The sequence below is a fragment of the Melitaea cinxia genome, chromosome 29 (genome assembly GCF_905220565.1).
Source record: "Melitaea cinxia chromosome 29, ilMelCinx1.1, whole genome shotgun sequence".
In the NCBI taxonomy this organism is placed as follows: Eukaryota; Metazoa; Arthropoda; class Insecta; order Lepidoptera; family Nymphalidae; genus Melitaea; species Melitaea cinxia.
In genome coordinates this window covers 2,536,099-2,557,915 of record NC_059422.1, presented here as the reverse complement: position 1 = coordinate 2,557,915, position 21,817 = coordinate 2,536,099, and the positions used below count along the sequence as shown (strand labels likewise).

Here is a 21,817-nt window from a genome sequence, read left to right as displayed (position 1 = left end):
TTTTTTTTTTTTTAATTTTAGTTTATTTTCCTCTACCCCCGGAGCGGATGAATAAACACGACGACGTATATCCGATAGTACAATTAACAAAGAAAATAACTTCTACACTTACAAATTTTAATAGAAATTTATCATTTAATATTTAAATTTGTTACCATAGAACGTAAAAACTACAAACTCAAATTCCCTTTGACTTCTTTAACGGTGACAGATGTTCTCGAAATAAATCTACCTAGTTGAAGGAATCAAAAGAAACTCGAGCATTACCTAATAATAATAATAATAATAATAAGAATATACTAAATAGGGTACCTAAAAAACTAGACTTGTTGGCGCCTTACCACTATGCAAGCCCGATGCGATATTAAACGAGAAAGTGCTCTTCGAATACTGTTTATTCAATGACAGCTTAAAATTCTACATTCTACTAGGAAAATTACGAAAAAATTATACTTAAGTTACACTTTTTTTTTAATCGAAAAAAGCTGTCAAAAAACCGTCCTTGGCGATACCTAAAACTAATCAAAACGGTGTTATTTTATTGACAAAGTAATTTCTTTACCTAGCGACATTGATATTTTTTACTAGGATGGTAGGTGGTATCTGGCAACACCAAGGACAGTTACTGCATATTGTAGTGCAAGAAAACGTATTCAGGATTGTTTATCTCCTGCATCAGAGGTGAAGTGGGGGGCAAAAGTTGAAAACCCATGAACATAAACGTGCGGAGGAGTGTGGCTCGGTCCGAACGATTCTTGAGAATACAGATGATACAGCTGTAATAAAAAATTAAATAAGTTAATTATTGAATTGCTTATATCAGTGGCAAAGTGCAGCAGGTCGGCAACGCGCTTGGAATGCTTCTGTTGTTGCAGGCAATGGTGTTTATAGGCTACTGTAACCACTCACCATCAGGTGAGCCATACGCTAATTTACCGACCTAGCTGTATAAAAAAAATTCTCACTTGGTACAGCCAAGCCTCTCCTCGGCAAAGTCGAGCAGAAGTATGAAGCTCTCCTTACTCCCCGACTGCAAGACTCCCGGTAAACGGAGGTAGATGGTACCACCTTTTAAAACCTGTAATTACATATTAGATGATTAAATAAATGAAATACACACACGTTCCATTATGACGACTTGAAGAAGGCTGTAATTGTAATACTATAATTCTTGTCAAAAACAACCATTCTGAATTCATTGGCCTACTACTAACGATCTATTGCAGTGCTGAAATATCAGGAAAATAAAATTACCCATAAAAAACATAGTAATTATTATATTTTACATATAAACCACGCTCTTTGTTTATCCTTACAGTATGAAGAGGACACAAAACCGACGGTCGGTTTAGTTAATACCACAAAAACTAAAAGAGCCTTATTAGTAGGGAAACATTTATTGTCATTATTTATAGCTTATCTGCAAGCCAGTTTTTGTTATATTGACATTTCAGGACTCCGCACATGGTCCAACACAGACGGATTTTTCAGTTACTAATTATATATAATGTAATTTGTTTTTTTTTAACTAACAATAAAATGCAAATGTTTAAAAAAGATACCCTATTATCCCAGGATCAAGGGAGGGAAGGCCCATCAACCAAGAATTAAACCATCACAGGCTCATATACGGCCGAACCCAATATTCAATCTAAAGATAGAGATAGGTAGTTATCATCGACTGCTAATAACTAACTATCTATCCTTTGTAGTTGTCCCAATAATTCGCATAGGGGACTACTATCTCCAGTTAGCTGTAGATAGACCAGCGTCTATCTACAGACGCAGCGTCACAGACGGCCTCAGTTATGTTACATAGATGTTTTGTAGTATTTAAATTTGTCATACAAATTTTATTCATATTAAAGTAATCTTGTTTTATAAAAATATGGACAAATTAATTTTTACACAACTTTTTAATTTAGAATAAATGATATTATTTTAATATGGAATGCACAGTAAATCTAGTAACGGAACGTTTTAACACGACACGACAAGACGCAACGAGGCCATTACGCTTTATTGTATCGTCGTTTCGTTTGAATTTGTATAATTTGCGACCCAACCGATACCAAATTGTTTGTTTTATTCACAAGATGAGTAAAGTAAGTATTATTTCACAAGAAACTTATTATTTTTATTCAATTAATTGTTGCAAAAGAGCAATATCACTTGAACTGCTACTTGAACTTGAGTCTGCCATTATTTTTCACTCGAAATTAATTTTATTTTAAACAAAGAAAATACTTTTACAATTAATAAATCTTAGTTATCCCCCGAAAACTATAGATCGGATATTGTTGTTACTAAAGATAGCCAACGTTACTGACAGATAGAACTGTATTAATATTGGGACGCTTAAACTGTCATTTTCATACGAACTGTTATCTCTGGTAAGCTATCCTCCCTCTCGTCGATAGATAGCTTTGAAGGATAAGATTGCCTATCGTCGACAAGTTTATTGGGTCAGTAAAATGAATGATAGATAGATATTTCTGTCTCTAGTAGGACATAACCAGAGATAGACTGAATATTGGGTTCGGCCGTTAGATAAGTTTAATTACCCCATAGTAATTTTCCATACCTAGAATTTTCTACTGAACCCACCCGCATACCGAATTACCACCCACCTACCACAGTTAAGTCTATAATTCTTATATTAAAATAATCGAGTAATAAGTCATAAATCTTTTGTGCGGTATGAAAATATACTAGTCCTAGATATGTAAATTCTAAAACGTCATCTATCATCATCATTATATGTAGTTAGTAACTGGGTCATTGACTCGTTGACTGATAACAGATTGTATTATGAGTATAGAGTATATTATAGCTATAATAATAGTATAGAGTATATTTTAGCTATAATAATAGTATATTGTATAGGAAGAGTAATATGTTAGTGATTGATAAAGTATGAAAATACTGTAACGATTTTAATATTTTTTTTTAGCATTACATACCTTCATAATACAGAAAAATAAGACTAAAACGACACGTACGATGGATATTACTAATTGTCAAACAAAATATAATTTGTTTCTACTAAAGGAAAAACATCATTTTTTTTTTGTAACGCATATTTTTAATTTAATTTATTTATTTTTGGACATTACTGCATAATAAATAATGTTCTTTAACTAATTCTATGATTCTATGATTCAAATTAATTTTGTTCGATATTTTTTTATGATTTTAGACGTAATGTAATCAATCAACTTACCGCTTCCCAGCGTGTAACCGTGTTCTCCGTTAGAAAGATCTTAAACTCGATTTTGACTGGCTGTTTGTCTTTACGCTCCAAGATCTTGCTTATGACCTGGAAAATATTTTTAAATGATTACAAGCTATATCTTGTATGTTTAATTTATTCTGTAAAACTGTATTCTATTCGTATAAACAAGAGTCAGGATGTCATTTAGTTTAGCCACGTCCCTTGACTAATTAAATCTAAGCAAATTAGAGTCCTGATCAAATGGACCAGTTGAAGTTAGCTCCTCAGACGGGAGTTTTGATTTACTAGGATTTAATTGGTCAAGGGGCGTGGCTGAGACAGCGACGTGTCACTATATTGTTAAGATGAATAGAAATAGTCTATATAAAAATAATTGCAATCCTCCAACCAACAAATTGGAGGGTAGATAAATAAATTACATGTTCGGTGTTATCTGTTGATTAGGTTATGTTTCTTAGCAACATTTTAGTCCCCTACCCTCCCTCAGGTGATATGTTGTGAGGTTTTAGACTACCCAAACAATAATCACGAGTATTTTACTTTTAAATACAGGCATAATTATATTTATCAGGTATAATCTGATCAAATTTTGGAACATTTAGCATCGTGGTATAAAATTTTACAGGCCATCAAGGTTGCATAATTTACCCCCCTCCCCTTCGAGTCTCAAATGATTAATAGACGACCCCTTTTAAGAAGTTATTTCTTTTGACTACTCTGAAGCAGACCGAGTAATACTCAATACTTACCGCTTCCCTCTGTTCGAGGTGCAAAGCCAGGTGGGTTTGCACTGAGTCCCCTGATAGACTCTCCGCGCTGCTGCTTAGAGAGCTCGCGCTGGCCCATAGCAGGGCGCTCAACAAGTCACCTGAGAAAAGGAAATTATATGTATATAAATAATAATAATAAACGCCTCACACTCAACGGCCCGGAGGATTACTCATCTACATCAAATCACCAGCAAAAACGCAATTGTAATACATTAACATTAAAACGACACGACGGATCAGTCTGTAACTTTCCACTACTGGGAATCTCTATGTAGAAAGGAATTATAAGTATAGTACCTATATATTATATAAGCAGTATATATTCCTTTAACATTAATCTATATACATCGAATGAACCTGTACAAATGTGTGTCAATAACTTATAAATAAACTGATAATACCACAGACGGTACTTAGATAATGATTATATAAATAATAACATAATATATGACCAGTGATAACAATTTTTATAGTATAAATAAATTTAATTTTCACACCATCAACCAAGTGAAAAATTTCACCTAAAGGTTAATATAACAAAAATCTGGATGATTTGTCATAGAAAATCAAATTTCAGCAACTGTAATATTCGCATCTTAGGTTACCGCAAATAGCAACCGTTGGGAAAACTTGCACAATGTTACGTCAACTTGGTTGTAATGTTCGCGAAAAAAATCACAGCACCTTTAATCTCGGCCACTTAAGTTTATACAACTAGCGATCTTTATGGAATCTTTTGGCAACCAATGTTGCGTCAATATAATTAATAAAAACTTTTAAAAAGCCCAGAAACTGTAGTTTTAACAGCTTTAGTTACTGCAACTGGTGACCTTTGAGAAAACTTGTTAAAAGTCGCGTCAACAACTTCAAACGTTTGTCGGATATCTTAATTGTTGTATGTTTGCGTATGGCTGTGTGTGTAATTAGTTTAATGTATTGTTTTACAGTTAAGTAGTGTGTAACTCACGGTTGTTGTCGTCGTGTGTGGGGGTGGACGGTGTCGCGGGGCTCGAGGCCCCGCTGCTCACCCCTCCGGGCGGTGCCGAGCCGTGAGCAGGGACATCAGGACCACCTGGTAATAGAAACAATTTCTATGAAAATATTACAAACTTAGTAAATAATAGTAGTATCCTGTTTATACAATATAAAACGTCATAATTGCTCATGTTTATTTTGTAATCTTGAATTGGTGGTAGATAAGGTTGTACGTGCAATAACACTTGAAATAGCACTTCAATGTCCAAAGCTAGAATTTTTAAAGTAGTTGAATTTTTTAATTACAACACAGATGAAAAAATTTTCATCAGATCTTGGATTATGTAAGGTTTCTACAAAAATTTTCTCATAAAAAACTTTTGAGTGCTTAAGTGTCTATTCCAGCTATACAGGATGTTTGACAGTTTAATTGTTAGACAGTTTAATTGTTAATCATGAATGAAATCATTTAACAATGTATGAAACGACTTAGTTCACACTTCGGCTTATCGCAGTGAACACTCGTCAAAGACCTCCTCCAACACGAGCTAAACATCCTGGTTTTCCGCGATCCTCATCCAGCCTCCGACAGCAATCTTAAGTATATCGTCGGTCCTGCGAGCCGGAGGACGTTCCACACTAAGATTTCCTTAATTACAGTAGAGCAATATTCGTACCACAGAGGCCCGGCGCCCAGGCAGAGCGAGAAACACTCGGCGTCGGACGCCGACAAAGCGGTGCGCTTGCTGCCGGCCGCGTTCAGGGACGCGCCGTCACCACTGCGGACAAAATACTTCATTACTATATAAATCATACATTTTATTCTATATATCCACTGTCAATTATTGTCTATATTCTAGATTTAATATCGCATACATCGCCATCATCATATGAAACATAAATTTATATTTTCTTCAAATTAAAATAATCTAAATGTAAAAAAAAAAAACAGGAAAATACCCAGTTATTTTTTACATGACAATAATATATCTGCACATTTTATAAATTATAAATATATTTAAATGGCAATGAAGGAAGCATATATTTGTATATAAATGACTCCTTCTATTATATATAAAAATGACTTCAACGACCTCCAGTGAGGTCAAAACACGATTAAAATTATCTGTGATAAGTATGCAATATTTGTAGATTTATATTATCTTTACACCAAAATGGAGGAAGAACCAAAAACCAAACAAATGTAGAAACCTATTCCTATATAATAAAATGTGACAAAAAGCTAGTTCACGAAATATTATGTAAACTGAATGTTTATACGAAATTAAAAATATATATATTACAAAAAATAAAACCTAGCAAAAAAGGTAAAAACATAAACGGTCTCAAGAAACAATTGATATTTTATCAGCTTTTTTTTTTTAATTTCAAATACAACATTTTTCAAATAATATATTCAACACGTATAAAATAATTATTTAAATCAGGATCAAAATTATCATTCAATTAACTACCATCTAAAAAGGTTCACGTGATTTACACACACACTACACATTAAAAAAAATTCCGAGTGGTGTGCAATAAAGTATATTCTATTCTATTCTATACACATTAAAAAACAACAGGTCGAATTGATAACCTTCAATTGCGTCACTTAAAATGAATTAAAAAAAATTAAATCACGCCAATGCAACTTTTTTTAAAAGTTCTGTGTATGTAGGAAGCCTTATAAAGTTATAGTATCAAATTATCAACCTGTCTATGTACAAAAAAGCTATTTTTTTATGTTGGTAGATATAAATATTAATTACACCACATTAATGAAAATTATATTTCGAAAAAAGAATTTATAAGGTATCTGTGCTATTTGTAATAGAGGAATATTGTTTAACAGATTAAATTTTATTTTAATTGTAACATTCACATTACTATTTAATACAAATCTATCGCATAAAAATATAAAAATGAAATGCAAACAAACAGGAAAAGCGCAAACTGCCTATAAATCTAAAGAAAATAAAATTACAGACTATAAGGACCTCACGCACCTCCTGCTGAACAGGCTCTTTGCTTTCTATTTTTATCTGTATAAATTGTAAGTAATGATTATACAATTTCAGCAACTATGTAGTCGATTGAAAACTCTTTAATGTGCCAGAAATACTATTTATGAAGAGAATTTATAAACAATAATATATTGAGCTATAATTAATAACAGACAAATAACGATAAATAAACGTCTACGAGTCTAACAACGTACATAATAGATAAACATATTGTCTATTATGTACATTTTATGTACACTAAATACATGGTTACTACGAGTATGACAACATATAATTTATCTAAAAAGTATATACAAACATTATACGGCCTTACGGAATCATTCCTTTGCATGTAATTATTGCATTTGCCTACTAACTATCTCATACGATTAAATCATACTTGCTATATCCGTGCGAATAATTCGCACTAAATAAGTATAACAATTATCACTTTACAAAATTATAAAAAAGTTGCAAAGTACGCGAGTTGATTTGAAATTAAACAAAACTTTTACCGACCGTCAATCATTTTGATCCCTCATATAGGTATATAACTTTAATAATCAATCAATTTACAAAAACAAAAACAATATTTTTTTTTTTTTTAGTTGGGGTGCCGGTAAAGCAAGCAATTATCTATAAAATGATATATAATTTGTGTGGAGTAACTGTGAAGTTTTTTCTAAAAGGGGAGGCAAACATCTTAAACCTTAGTGTATTAATATATATAGTTCAAATTTATCAACCTCTAAAAAGATAAACAGATAAAACAGGCTTTTGCATATAATATTGACATGTAAACAAACACGACTCTTACCAGATCAGTTTGATGACCATTTTTCAAGTCTTCTTTATACAAATAAGAAAAAAAAAATTCTTATTTCAAATACTTAACTACCTCACAAATATCACAAAAATGGAATGTTATTAATTTTTATAAAAAGAAATTATAAGCTAATTTTCATTCGAATTTGGAACGTTATCTTTTTACAGATTATTCTTATGCTGTATATCCTATACAGCATATTATGATTATCAACTTCTTTATATATATATATATTTAAAAAAAATTAAATTATTTTTGTAACGTCCGTACGATAGTGATTCATAAATGATACTGATTCGTAAACACCGCTTCGGTCCGTATCAAGATCTTTGCCAAATATTAAAAATAGAAGCTAACAACGTAAAAGACAAAACATTACAAATAACTTTGGAATAAAACGAAAACGATCTTGGACTAAATACCATGCCAAAATTAAAAAAAAAAAAAAAAACATTTTCCATATGTATAAATAATCACCAGACGATCCGGGTGCCTTTAAAATAGCAGTTTGCGATAATTCCGCATCATATATATTTAAATAACTTCATGCTATTTACTTCAATTACCTTTAAATTAATAAAAAAAATACCTGATTAATATTATAACGATAACTGTAAAATGTTACAAACGGCTGTTACATTTGGATTGCAATTTAACTGCAATAGTTCAACAATTGCTATCGCTAGACTATTGCACGTTACATGCACGTAACAAATAAACAAACTGTTCTTTGTAATTAAATCATATACTAATATTTCTACCGAAAAATATTATATGTATGCATATTAAAGTAAACAAAAATGTGACAGTACAAAATTTATTATGTCACACGTGACGCCGCATAGCGACCAATAACTTTTACAAAGGAACAAACGCATTGGATTAAAGGGGTGGAGAATTCTAGAAAGAAACCAGGCAAAGAGATGGAAACTGGTCCCATTTTCCTACAATTCCATACAAAAAATAATAATAAACTGGTAACAAAAACTCGATGTGTCTCTTCACAGATGTGTGCGTATGATAATGAACAGGAGATGTAATCTATTGGATATTTTAACAACCCTAAATTACAAAATATTAGAAGTATGATTTGATTGAACTAAGGTACAATTCTAGAGGTATTTTAGCCACCAGGTTTGTCCTCTTAACGACTTACTATTTTTGTTACTACTAATTTCAATTACTGTGCGGAAGCCTATACACTGTCTCATAATAATTTGTAAACTTTATGTAATATAGTATCTACAAATACTAGTTGTCGCCTAGTGGTCGAAATTCGACATGTTGTCAAAGACCACTTTTACTCGTAATAATAAACAAGAGTACTTTTACTCGTAATAATAAACAAGAGTATAAGCGTGTGTTTGTCAATATGGTAGTGTGTGTGGTATATATTTTTAAACATATGTATAAGCAATTTTCGTAAAAAGGGGTACAAAGTTTTTGCTTCACGTATTAATATATCTATTATAAATTAATCCGTATATATATTGACAACGACATAACAGACTTCATTTATCTTATTATCAAATATTAATTCATTTATCTTATAATCAATATTATCAAATATTTACCTAATTAAATATATCTACGGGTAAAAGCAATAATACTATACTAATATTATAAAGAGGTAAAGTTTCGAACTTTGTTTGTATGTAGGGGGTAATCTTCGCAAATACTGATCCGATCATGAAAATTCTTTCACTAACAGAAAGCTACAGTATTCAAGAGTGATATAGGCTATGTTTTATTGTCATTGGACAAAATATTCAGTGAAAAATAAGTAATATGTAAATCAAGTCGGAGAAATGGGAGCAAGATGGTAACTTTACTACATATTTGCATCACAAAAATAATAATTAACGCCCAATAAACGTAAATAATAAACGTGGGTACGGGTCGGCTAGTAATTATATATTATATGTTTAGTACATCATCATCATCATCATCATCATCATCATTACAGCCTATCACAGTCCACTGCTGGACATAGGCCTCCATAAGTTTACGCCAAAAATAGCGTGAACTCATGTGTTTTGCCCATAGTTACATATTTAGTACATAATACGTTTTATTTAATATGTCAAATAAATAAACTTTCCAAGCAAAATTACAGCCAAATCCTCTCGTGTAATATTTACAAAACAATTATATCATAATTATGTGTAATTAGACATACCTTATTATACCTAATAAAACGTATATAGCAACACAAACATTTGCCAGATAATGAATGCAACACTTTGCCAAGCACGTCATACTTTCTCTTGAGATATTTTTAAACATCGCGTTGTACAATGTTATTACATTTTATCTTTATTTTTATTTTGTTGATATATCAATATACCTAATATTACAAAATGAAACGGTTTAATTTTAACACGTCCCCTATTAGGATGTGATTCCCGTGTTAGGGCTCGGAAAACACCCTCAATACACATGCACAAACGCTCATGCCATGGATAAAATTCGTATGTCCTACAAGTATTTGAAACTGGGGGGGGGGGGGGGGATTAAATCGGTTTTATCTCAAATAGATACAATCAAATTATTTTAAAAATTTCTTTTTGTCACTGAATAGTCTATTTATAAAAATAATCCAGTGTGGCTACGGTAGTAAAGAATATAGCTACCCCCTCTCTTCCCTTGGGTGTCGTAAGAGGCGACTAAGGGATAACACAGTTCCACTACCACCTTGGAACTTCTAAAGCCGAAGACGGGCAGCAGCGTCTTCGGTGCGACCCGCCTGCCCAGCGTGGTGACTATGGGCAAAACACACGAGTTCGCGCTATTTTTGGCATGAACTTGTGGAAGCCTATGTCCAGCAGTGGACTGTGATAGGCTGAAATAATAATGATGATGATGATGATTATTATTATTATTATTATTATTATTTCTTAGTAATTTTGCACCTATTTTTTTTAAATGAGCTTTTTTTCGAAATGTTTGTTACTGTTGGCCCTACTGACCCTTACAGCGTCATCGGTGAGAGGGGCCGGGTGCTATAGACACCGGCCGCGAAGGAAGATGTGAGCCTTTTGAGAGGGCTTGGGGGAGACGCTCGTCCTAAGGATGTCTCCTAGCGAGATCGCACCTCGGCTTAGAACGTCGTTGGAATGGAGATTCAAATAAGCATGTCCTAATATTACCTACATGGGAATCAAATCACTACGCTGATAAAATTTCAATATGAAAGATGCTATCAAAGATCAAAGAACGTATATAAATGAGATTGAACATTAGCATGTTCGATTCAAAGGGAAAATTTGTAATTCAAAGTCGTAACCGCAATGCGGATAACTGCATAATATAATCGCTACCTTTGTGTACTAACTTTGGGTTTTCCTTATAAATGACAAATTAAACATATTACTAAGTTCAATTTACTATTCAGTGGAGGCAGAAGCTACAAAATTAAAAATGCTAATTATTTTTTTGACTTATTTGTTATATACAATTTCAAAATGGTATTTCATTTAATATTTCTCCTTTGTATCCAACTCAGTTAAACTGAGGTAGGGCACAAAATTTCCTGCTCAAAATATGGATCAGCCCGACTCGGGTACTGTACGTCGACCTAACAGAAGACCACAGTTAAATAATACTGTTTCCAAGCAGTGTTGTGTGCCTGTTGGTGAGTACGTAACGTAAGGTGACCAGAGTTCAAGGGGGATTGGGGATAGGGTCGGCAACGCACTTGCAATGCTTCTCGCATTGCAGGCGTCTATAAGCTAGGGTAATAAAATAATGTCGAAACTGATGTTTGAATTTAATAAGAATTTATTCGTGTAAAAAAATTGCAAAAAGTATGACGTCAGGCTATGTAGGGGGTCTTCTATTTAATTCAGGGATTTCTATTTGAATGATTCACCCCTTAAAAAGTCGATATTATCGATATACCAACAGTCCAAATTTCATCGATCAACGTCGTGTTGTATTCAATTCATTTCACTTCATGATATCTAGGCACTCAATTTAGACAAAGCGACTCTATTAGACCTGATTTAACATATTGCCTTGTACGACAAAGTAACAGCAAACTATAAATATCTTTATTTTTATTTTGTCGTTCATAATTTTAGCAATTATGTGTTTTAGCTCAAATTCAATACTAATAAGAAGATACTTGCCCTTTGCTCTAAATGGCAATAAAATATAAACAAACGTACAAACTTTTGTGCCCTCTTTAGCAAAGATAAGAAATTTTCCGTACTGACTAAATTGCTCGGCGATAAACGATATAAAAAGATATATCTTTATTGCATTATATGTGTATCGAATAAAATTGAATCATAATTATAATATATACTAATTTATGTTATTCAGTGTTAGCAACACTAACTTTGGGGCTCTTTTCAGGTCTATATTTGCAATGTCATTACAAGGGATATTAAAAAAGTGAACTTCTGAATTAAAGACTAGTAGAGAAATAAGATCAATCCACACCTGATAAATACCAAACGTTTTTACATTAGTAATATTTGAATTGATTAATAATTTTATACATCAAAAATTCCATCAAATTTAAACAACAATTTCTCTTTTTTATCAATAGAATCTGATCCGTATTTGATCACGATAAAAAATCAACTGTTTACAAACCGCCATTTACATTTCAAGATGGCGTAGATAATAAAAAAAAGGCGACAAAACAAACAACGTGATCGTATTGGCACGAGACGTGTTTACGTTTATTTTTAAATTCGCGACTGAAGCGTGGTCAAAGACATTTTTCATACAGCCAGACAGAAAACTCACTGGTGAATATTTCAAAATATTTAAATGTGAAATTGAGGTGTTATTTTAAACTTGCGTCAAAAATTATTTTCTATATTTATAAATTAAATTATAAAAGAAAGAGAAATCTTAAATTTTTGTTAATTTATTTGGAATATAAAAGCGATTTTTTGTAATGTTGCTTCGTTTTATGAGACGTTTTAAAAGCAAAATCTATGAACAGTTTTAGGTATAAACTGTATAATATGCTAAGTTCCATAAAAAAGAGATTATTTTTTTAAATAGAAATTATTTTTTGTCAACCACATTATAGTTGACAACAATTATCATTAGAAAATATATTCAATGTCTAGAATAAGTTATTATAATTATGTAAATTAGCACAGTTAAATTTAATCTAATTATCAACACGTTTTAATACGGCAATAAACAGAAAACTCTAGAAACACAGACATCATAAAACACAATTTAATTACATATTAAACCATAGACAAATACTCATTCATAGAGCAAACGTATGTTATCTGTAGCAATGATAAAGTAAATCTTAGTGATTATGTACAAATCATTTTACTATTCAATATAAGTACACATCAAAACAAGATAATGAAGCTTATACAGATAACAAATGAAAGACATTAAGGGCTGGTTTCACTGGTTGCGGATAGTTTATCCTGCACATAAGTAACAAATAGTTTAACCTCAGGAAATATAATAAAATAGTCCATTAGAATGTGTTCTCCTCAATGAATACACTAACTTTTAGATTCACATTGTATGGAAATATCTCATAAATAGGGTATAGAAGAATAAGACTTATAATAAAAAAAAAAAAAGAATTTGCTTAAGACCATACGACTAAAGTAAAACTTCTTTAGCTCCCTTATATCTCCCTCTACTTCCGTTCGCCTCACCCGATCACACTTTTCGTAACGCTCTCGTCACGCATTCACCATCTTACTCCCCAAGTCAAGTATGACTAAAGAAGTTCTTTCAAATAAAAATATATGTAAAACAAATTATATTTTGGAAACAGTCATATAAGAACCAGTAGTTTAGTCACAAGATAGGTTTACAATTGAACTTAATTCAACTTCTATGTGACAGATTATTTGTATGCAGCTTATAAATGACACGCAGTTTAAATCGTTTAATTTAATGCCTCTCGCTTTTATCAAACTGAATAAAATAAAATTTAACCAGGGTCACGATAAAGTTATTTGGTACTATATTAAGGTGTTAAGATTCTACAAACACTGACGTAACTTTGTTTATTTTAACATATTAACAAGAATAAGTAAAATTTATTCCTTTTGCTATCATGACATATGAAATAATTGTTTGCTCTTGTTGTATTTTACATCGATAAGGAATATAAAGTAGGTAATTGAATAAAAAAAATCAATTAAATACTCATTAGATCAATAGAGATAGCTCAAAAACTATTCTTCAAACTTGGAATAAATTAAATGGAAACATATCAAGCACCAGCTTTTGCTTAAAAAAAGAATAATCAAAATCGGTACACAAGTACAAAATATAACGTATCACAAAAATACAGTGTATTAAGAACACCCTCCTTTTTTGAAGTCTGTTTAAAATAAGAAAATTTTTATGCGAACGAAGTCGCGTAGTCAGGGATATATTGAGTCAATCAAATATAGATACATTTACAGAGCACTAGATATTAAAGAACCCTAAATGTAAAATTGTATCATTCCACAGATAATCGTTAGTGAGTCACGTGAGACACGTTCGTACGTCACGAGGATTTCAAAAATGGAATGTTCATCACATTTTTAACCTACTTCAAAATAATGGAGTTAGCGCGCAAACGAAAAAAAAAACAGACAACAAGTAATACGAAGTACCAACATTACTAAAAGTAAAGCACATCAAAATTACTACAATCTTTTTTTGAAATCGGTTAAAATTACACGTCATATTCGTTTGGCTACGTTGGCAATATTAAAAAAGTAGATAATAATGAAAAAGGTTTTACTATTATATACAGGTTTTTTTATGCTAAAAAAGCTGGTAACGATTATCGCCAGTTTGAGTTTGTACTACATTTATACTTTTAGAAAATCTGAGTAAAGTAGGCGTTATTCGCAAGAGATAGAAGAATGTCCCCCTACACTTACATAGGTTATAAAACAGAAGCAATTGACGTCAATGTCTGCCTACGCAGATAAAGGTAGGTGTACATATAACTAAAAATAAAGGTAAAAAAAACTTGACGGCTAGCGCGGTTATACCCAAGATTTCATACATACTATCTACATTAATAATTGTACCTTAATGTTTTATAACATTACCAGCTGACTTGGCGAACTTCTTAATGCCACATTTTTTTTGTTTTGCAATAAAAATATCGCAGTCATTAATTGTAATAAAATATAGCCTATATTTAATTTGGACAGTTACATATCTGTGCAAAATTTCATTAAAATCGATTCAGTACTTTTGCACATTTTTATTTTGCTTTTTATTTTTCATTTATTTATTACTTCTTGCATAAATATAAACAAACACTTTTACGTAGAAAAAAAAGGAAAAAAAAAACAGCAGTACAGAAATAAAATTAAACAAAAAGTAGTTTTTTGTCTTATATTTTTTATAAAAAAAGGTCACCTATATTAGCTAGCTGTTAGGTCTAAGTCTTGTTTTAACAATCATTAAGTTCTCCACCTTAGGTCATGTGTGATGAATTATGTGTATATGTAGATTCTAAACAAATAAAATGTTCTTTCAAACAGGTATTTCTAACACTGAAATATGTTTTAAATGACCCAGTAGATGCTCGGATTAGCGTCACACATAAATGCCTCGGCTACATATTTAGCATAGATACACTGAATAAGCAAAGTAGGCCATCACACTGTAAGAGATAAAAGCATCACTTTCAATAAGATCCTTCGGGAGGTCCGGAAGCATGACACAAATACAAAACGCCTAGATTACACAATGAATAATAATGTATATCACCTATAGAAAGACTTGTTAAGATTTTCAAACCGGCGACCATTAAAAAAATAAGTTTTACAAATGTATAAATTAAACTGATCAGCTTGTACACATACCACTACTGGGAAAAATTTCTATCCAGCGCGTTGCAACACTGCAGGTTGGCAGAGAATTTCCCTAGTATGTGTAACGATTGCTAGCAGGCATCTATGATAGGAACCAGGACCGACTGCTCTCTCTGGCACGGTGGGAGAACCACAAGGATATCATTACATCATTACAGCCTATACAGTCCACTGCTGGACATAGGCCTCCACAAGTTTACGCCAAAAATAACGTGAACTCATGTGTTTTGCCCATAGTCACCACGCTGGGCAGGTGGGTTGGTGACCGCAGTACTGTATTGGCTTTGTCCCACCGAAGGATACCACAAGGATATACCAAGACCATAAATATATTTACGCAAATATCTTGTCGAAAATCCGCCCCAATGAATTTAATTGAACCAGTGAACAGCAAATAATAATAATAGGAAAACAAAACAAAATAATAGGAAAATATGTATTGTTAGATGTTAGAATATGTGTTGTAGATAAAAGATAATAATACCTATATATTTTTTGGACCGAGTGCGTAAAATGAAATAAAGTAGAAACAAGGTATGAAACAAGGAAATACACAAAAATACCTGTTTTCATACTTTGTCACGATTAAATCATTATATACATAGATATAAACTAACATCATTTCTATTCTTCTTCATTATATTTACCTTAAAACTTTCTGTTTATCTTAAATTGAATCATCATATTTTATGAACAAAAGAAATTGCAACACAATAAATTATCGTGTAACACATACATACACACACACACATTTAATCCTGACCCATACATGTGTGCGTTTAAACACGTATAACAAAAACTTATACGTTTTAAAACTCAATGCAAGGTCAATAAATTAATTGAACCAAATAAAATACTATGACGAGTTTATTTACAGATGATAAATGACTTTAATATTTACGTCATAAGACTTAAATTAGCTTGATAAGTTTGACGTGTCTATGATATCTGTCTTCATTGCTTTTATTCTAGAAATTACTAATAAAGTTTCCATAGAAAAAAAGCTGTCAAATCGAAAATCCTTAATGTAATAGAATTTTTATCATTGACATTAAAAGAACCCTCGTAAATAGATATTCATAGACTTTAAAAGTAATTTTAATAATTGATTTTGTAACTAAGCAAATACTAATAATCTAAGATCCGAACTAGACGTGATCTTCTCCCTTTTGCTTAATAGCTAAAAGTTAAATATTTTCTTTAGATATTAATTAAAGATAAATCGCGAAAGGGTTGATTGGAAAATTCCTGCCCAAGCTATAATATGTTATTCAGCAACCGGCATTAAAACCAGACTTAGTAGGCAACCCTATGTCATCCATCATATTCGCAATGGCATAACATTCATTTTTATGTAAGCTTTATTAAACACGTGGGTAAAAATAACTAAAATAAAATATAACAATATATAATAATATACCCATTTATAGCTGCCAACTCAGTATTTATGCCAGAAAAATAATACACAACCCAATTTTTGCATTTTCAACAGGCTTCGTAATGTCATTAGGTATTAAATTTATTCTTTAAACCTGTAGGTGCATTTTCAATTAAAAATATTTTTTTAGATTTCATCAACATAAATTATATTTAATCATATAATTATATGTTTGAAGTCTTTGTAAATAACAATATCACAATATAACTATGAAAGTATATTTTCTAGAATAAAAATTTTATCATCATCATCATTACAGCCTATCACAGTCCACTGCTGGACATAGGCCTCCATAAGTTTACGCCAAAAATAGCGTGAACTCTGGGCAGGTGGGTTGGTGACTGCAGTGCTGGCTTTGTCGCACCGAAGACGCTGCTGCCCGTCTTCGGTCTGTGTATTTCAAAGCTAGGAGTTGGATGGTTATCCCGCCCCCGGTCGGCTTTTTAAGTTCCAATGTGGTAGCGGAACTGTGTTTATCCCTTAGTCGCCTCTTACGACACCCACGGGAAGAGAGGGGGTGGCTAAATTCTTTAGTACCGTAGCCACACAGTACAAATTTTCTGTTCACGCGAATTTCACTCATTAATAATATTATTTTTATTTGGGACTACTAGAAATAAAAATAATATGTAGGTATATTAGGTAGCATATTTGTAAAGGAAAGTATAGGCAACGAAATAACATGCTACGACAATATGGAATGGAGCAATAAACATGTTAAACCACATATATACAGAAGATACCTACAATAAATTAACTTAATTTTTACATTTAGGACCAGTTTCAGCGGATAAACTTTATCTTGCACATAAGCTATGAATAGAATTCAACAGCAGGAGGTAGAATAAGTCATTAGGGGCCATCCATAAATTATGTTAAACCTTAAGCCCTTAAGGTATAAAATGATGATAGCAAACCATTCACAGACCGTTGATTTAGTTAACACTGAAACATACACGAGGTTTTCTTTCTGAAGCTCTTAAGGTAGTAGTAGGTAGGGTCCACAAAGTGTTACATGGTCATGGAAGGGGTCATAAAACCGTAAAACTCGTGTGATGTAATTTACAGATGACCTCGTAAGACATATTTTTCCTATATCAATAAAATACAACTTTTAGATATACATTGCAAATAAAAATATCCCATAAATAAAATTGGAATTTGATATATAAACTTTTATATGTTGAATACCGTTATCTGTCGAGTAGTGTTATCCACAACTGTTGAAACAGGTTTTTAGAAGTGTTAATTTTCACATTTGTGAAACCAAGGTAAGGTACATTAACATTTTAAATGCAAATCTACACATCTGAAGTCCTATCATACTATCACAAATCTGATATTAACAATAGCATGTTTGAAACAGATAATTTATTTATTTATTTTAATGGAAACAAACTGTACATAATAACTTTTATACATATCACATATAGTTATCGTTAGTCATCACCAGAATAGTTCCCAATGATTATTTAATTTAACAATAATCAATAACATATGTTTAATTTAAAAATTCCATTGTATATATAATTATCTAGTGATAATTATTGTTTTGTTATTATACCACATTACTTTGATAAAAATTTATATAAAATCATTCTTAATGACCATAACTATTTATAGATAAAGTAATTACTTTGTCTTTACGTAATGTACAATTTTACACATGTTTAGGTCTCCTTAGAAACAAGAAATACCTAAAACACAATAAGTAGTTAGGTGTCAATTTCAAGTGCTCTGGACATAATTGCGATTGATTATTCAACATTACATTTATCCAACTGAAGGAGGTCATTATTATTTATTTTTGTATTACCCACACATTAGGGAATTCTAAACATTTTTTAATATCACATCAAAAATCCATTCCAGCAGGGATCGAACCTGCATCTCCGACTCACCGTGTTGGTGCTTTAGCCAATAAAGCTATGGAACATGACTGGTACTTCTTGAAAAATAAAAGAAATTCCATAGACCTAACCTCAAAATTAGGCCGTTCAACAGCATAATTTCGTTCTGACGCTTCAGAAGGTGCAGCCCCTTTGCCCTTGCTCTTGGAGCTGCACTCCCTCGCGTCTCCGACTTCTAAAGAACACTCTAGGGGTATTCAGCGTGATTAAATTATGGAAACAGAACCACAATAGATTTGAAACTGTACTTAGTGTCAATCACGCTAGTCGTGCTAAATTACTGCTGGAGTCCCGCTAGTATCCAAATATACTTATCGAATATTTATATAATATTAGCTGACCTGGCCAATATTGTTCTACCATGTGGACATAGACACCATTATCACCTAGGGTTATGAAAAATAGCTAAAAAAGCCAAAACGTTTGTTTCATAGTTTTTTCTAGGTTAACAAACAAACATCTTTGTATGTAACTAACATTTCAATATGTATAATAATAATAATAAATAATCTTTTGTCTTACAATTCCTTGCAACAATATAGAAACATTCCGAGCTATTTATCATAAATATGTTTAAAATCCTAATATAGATGTGTATAATATTTATCCATATAATAGAGACAATATGGCGTAATTAATTTGTTATCATTTCGACTAGGTATATAGAATTCACAGAAATTTAGATGCGACAAAAACTCGTTTTGTATATAAGAAATGAAATAGCCAATCTAAATTGTACTACACAATCTGTTACTATCTTCAAACGTATGAGTAATACTGTATCTGTAGGTAGTGTAAAAATATAAATAGTATTTTACTGATGAGCCGACTGTAACTGCCTCTTGTAATGTTTCAAAAGCAATAAAATTAAACGTGCAATTGATCACGTTGAACGCATTTAGGTCATTAATATCTAGTACCTAGAACTCAAACGTTGCATAAACATGGCGTTAGAATATTGAATGGGTAGGTACTTATTTTATATAGTTAATTTATATATGACATGAATATAGATGATTAAAAGATTATTAAAAAAGGTCAATAAAATGATGATGATGCACGTTCTGCTTTAACCTATTACCTTTTTTTTGTTTAGTAACGAACATACCAAACAGCATAATGGTTCGATGATGACGTATCACATTTGATCAAGGACACCGGTTAGATTTTGTATGATTGTAATTTAAAAAAAAAAGATAATCTTATATAACACAAACAATATATAAATAATTTAGTACTCACTGATAGGTCTTCACTTTAGCAGCTTCTGGTTCTACAACAATGCCAGCAACGTCGTAGTAATTACTACTACTAAAACTTAATTGTTGTATCAACTTGGTCATCTTGTCGAATCGTAGTTAAGCCGTTGCAAAACGTTGAAACAAAAACACGGTCGTGCCGTTGATCGCGGAATTGCGCAGCAGATATCAGCGAAATGTACTTTCACAATGGCTGAGTGATTGTGGAATTTATTTATATATATATTTGAAGTCAATTGACAAACTACAAGTGTCATAAAAATAATTATACAACAAAAAGTAAAAGTTACCCTATTTATACGTAATGAATAACTGACGTGATTACATTTTCAGCTAGCTGGATTATAATGTTTACCCATAATGGCCGCCGGAAACGTGACGTTACTCTTTATGCGTTCCTTTTTTCACAAAAATTTAAATTATATGAGTATAAATAGTTAAAATATATTTATTAAAATAATTACTTTTTTTTTATTTTACTTTTTTATTATGTTATATTTTGTTGTATTGTATTATAATTCATTATATTATATTATTGGTATTATGTTATTATATGTAATGTTATATTATATTATATATTTTTTTTGTTGTACACCTACACACTATACTTTCTTGCACATACCAAGGTTGGCTGGTAGAAAATGCATAAGCGTTAAGCCGGCCTTTTGTGCACACTTGTATTAGTGTATTTATTGTACAATAAAGAATTTAAATGAAATAAATAATAAATTTGATTGCAATTATAAGAAAACAACATCAACAAACTGCAATATAATATAAGAATATTCTTTATTGACAATTATTCTTAATATTTATTCCTTAGTTTGATAATTACTATATAAAAAAAAACTAAATTTTTTTTACAAGCAAAAAATAACAGTAGGTAAACAATTACAAAAATTTTCATTAATTTTTTTTTTTTTTAATAAAAATATTGCTGTCGTTATACTAATACAATTAATGCACTTTAATTTTAATGAAACAACTGTATATTTTTGTAAGAAAAAAATTAATTAATAAAAAACCAACTAAAATAAATAACATACATAGATAAAATAAAAGATACTTTTAAAAAATGAAAGTGCAAATGTACAAACAATATATCAATTCGTTAGTCAAAACAAAACGTAGCGGCTGTATGGATTATAGTCCTTTGCCTTTCCCTATTGGGGATAAATTTTAAAACAACAACAAAACGTAGCCGTTACGTCACAATACGTCAAACGGATCGATAGTGTTGCGTAGCTACCACGCCGCAGTCCAAATTATCGATTTATACTTCTATTGATTAAATTATAAACTTACCGATTCCGAAAAACTAAAGATGGCATACTATTCGTTGCTGATTCAATACTTTTAAACCTTTGTTCTTGTATCATGTAACTGGTTGCCGGTAAGGCATGTAACGTCATAACTTCACTTTGATTTACACTGCACTCAAAGAAACACATAAAATTACTCGTTTATTGTTGGTTTTCTTGTATATTCGCACATGAAACAATTTTACACTTTTCTTGTTTTCGCTGGTATGATATTTGATATATAACGACATTCAGGCTTGGAAGAGTG

The 21,817-nt window shown here is 31.3% G+C and overlaps 1 protein-coding gene across 1 annotated transcript; it reads right to left on the bottom strand.

Moving 5' to 3' along the window:
• LOC123667904 (ornithine decarboxylase antizyme) lies at positions 1 to 20,471 on the bottom strand. Its single transcript, XM_045601737.1, is given in 8 exon segments — positions 1 to 776; positions 966 to 1,078; positions 3,224 to 3,319; positions 3,985 to 4,103; positions 4,973 to 5,069; positions 5,071 to 5,077; positions 5,658 to 5,759; positions 20,232 to 20,471. Coding segments are annotated over 8 exon segments (789 nt in total). The 5' UTR covers positions 20,333 to 20,471; the 3' UTR covers positions 1 to 622.
• Between the last annotated feature and the right edge of the window lie 1,346 nt (positions 20,472 to 21,817).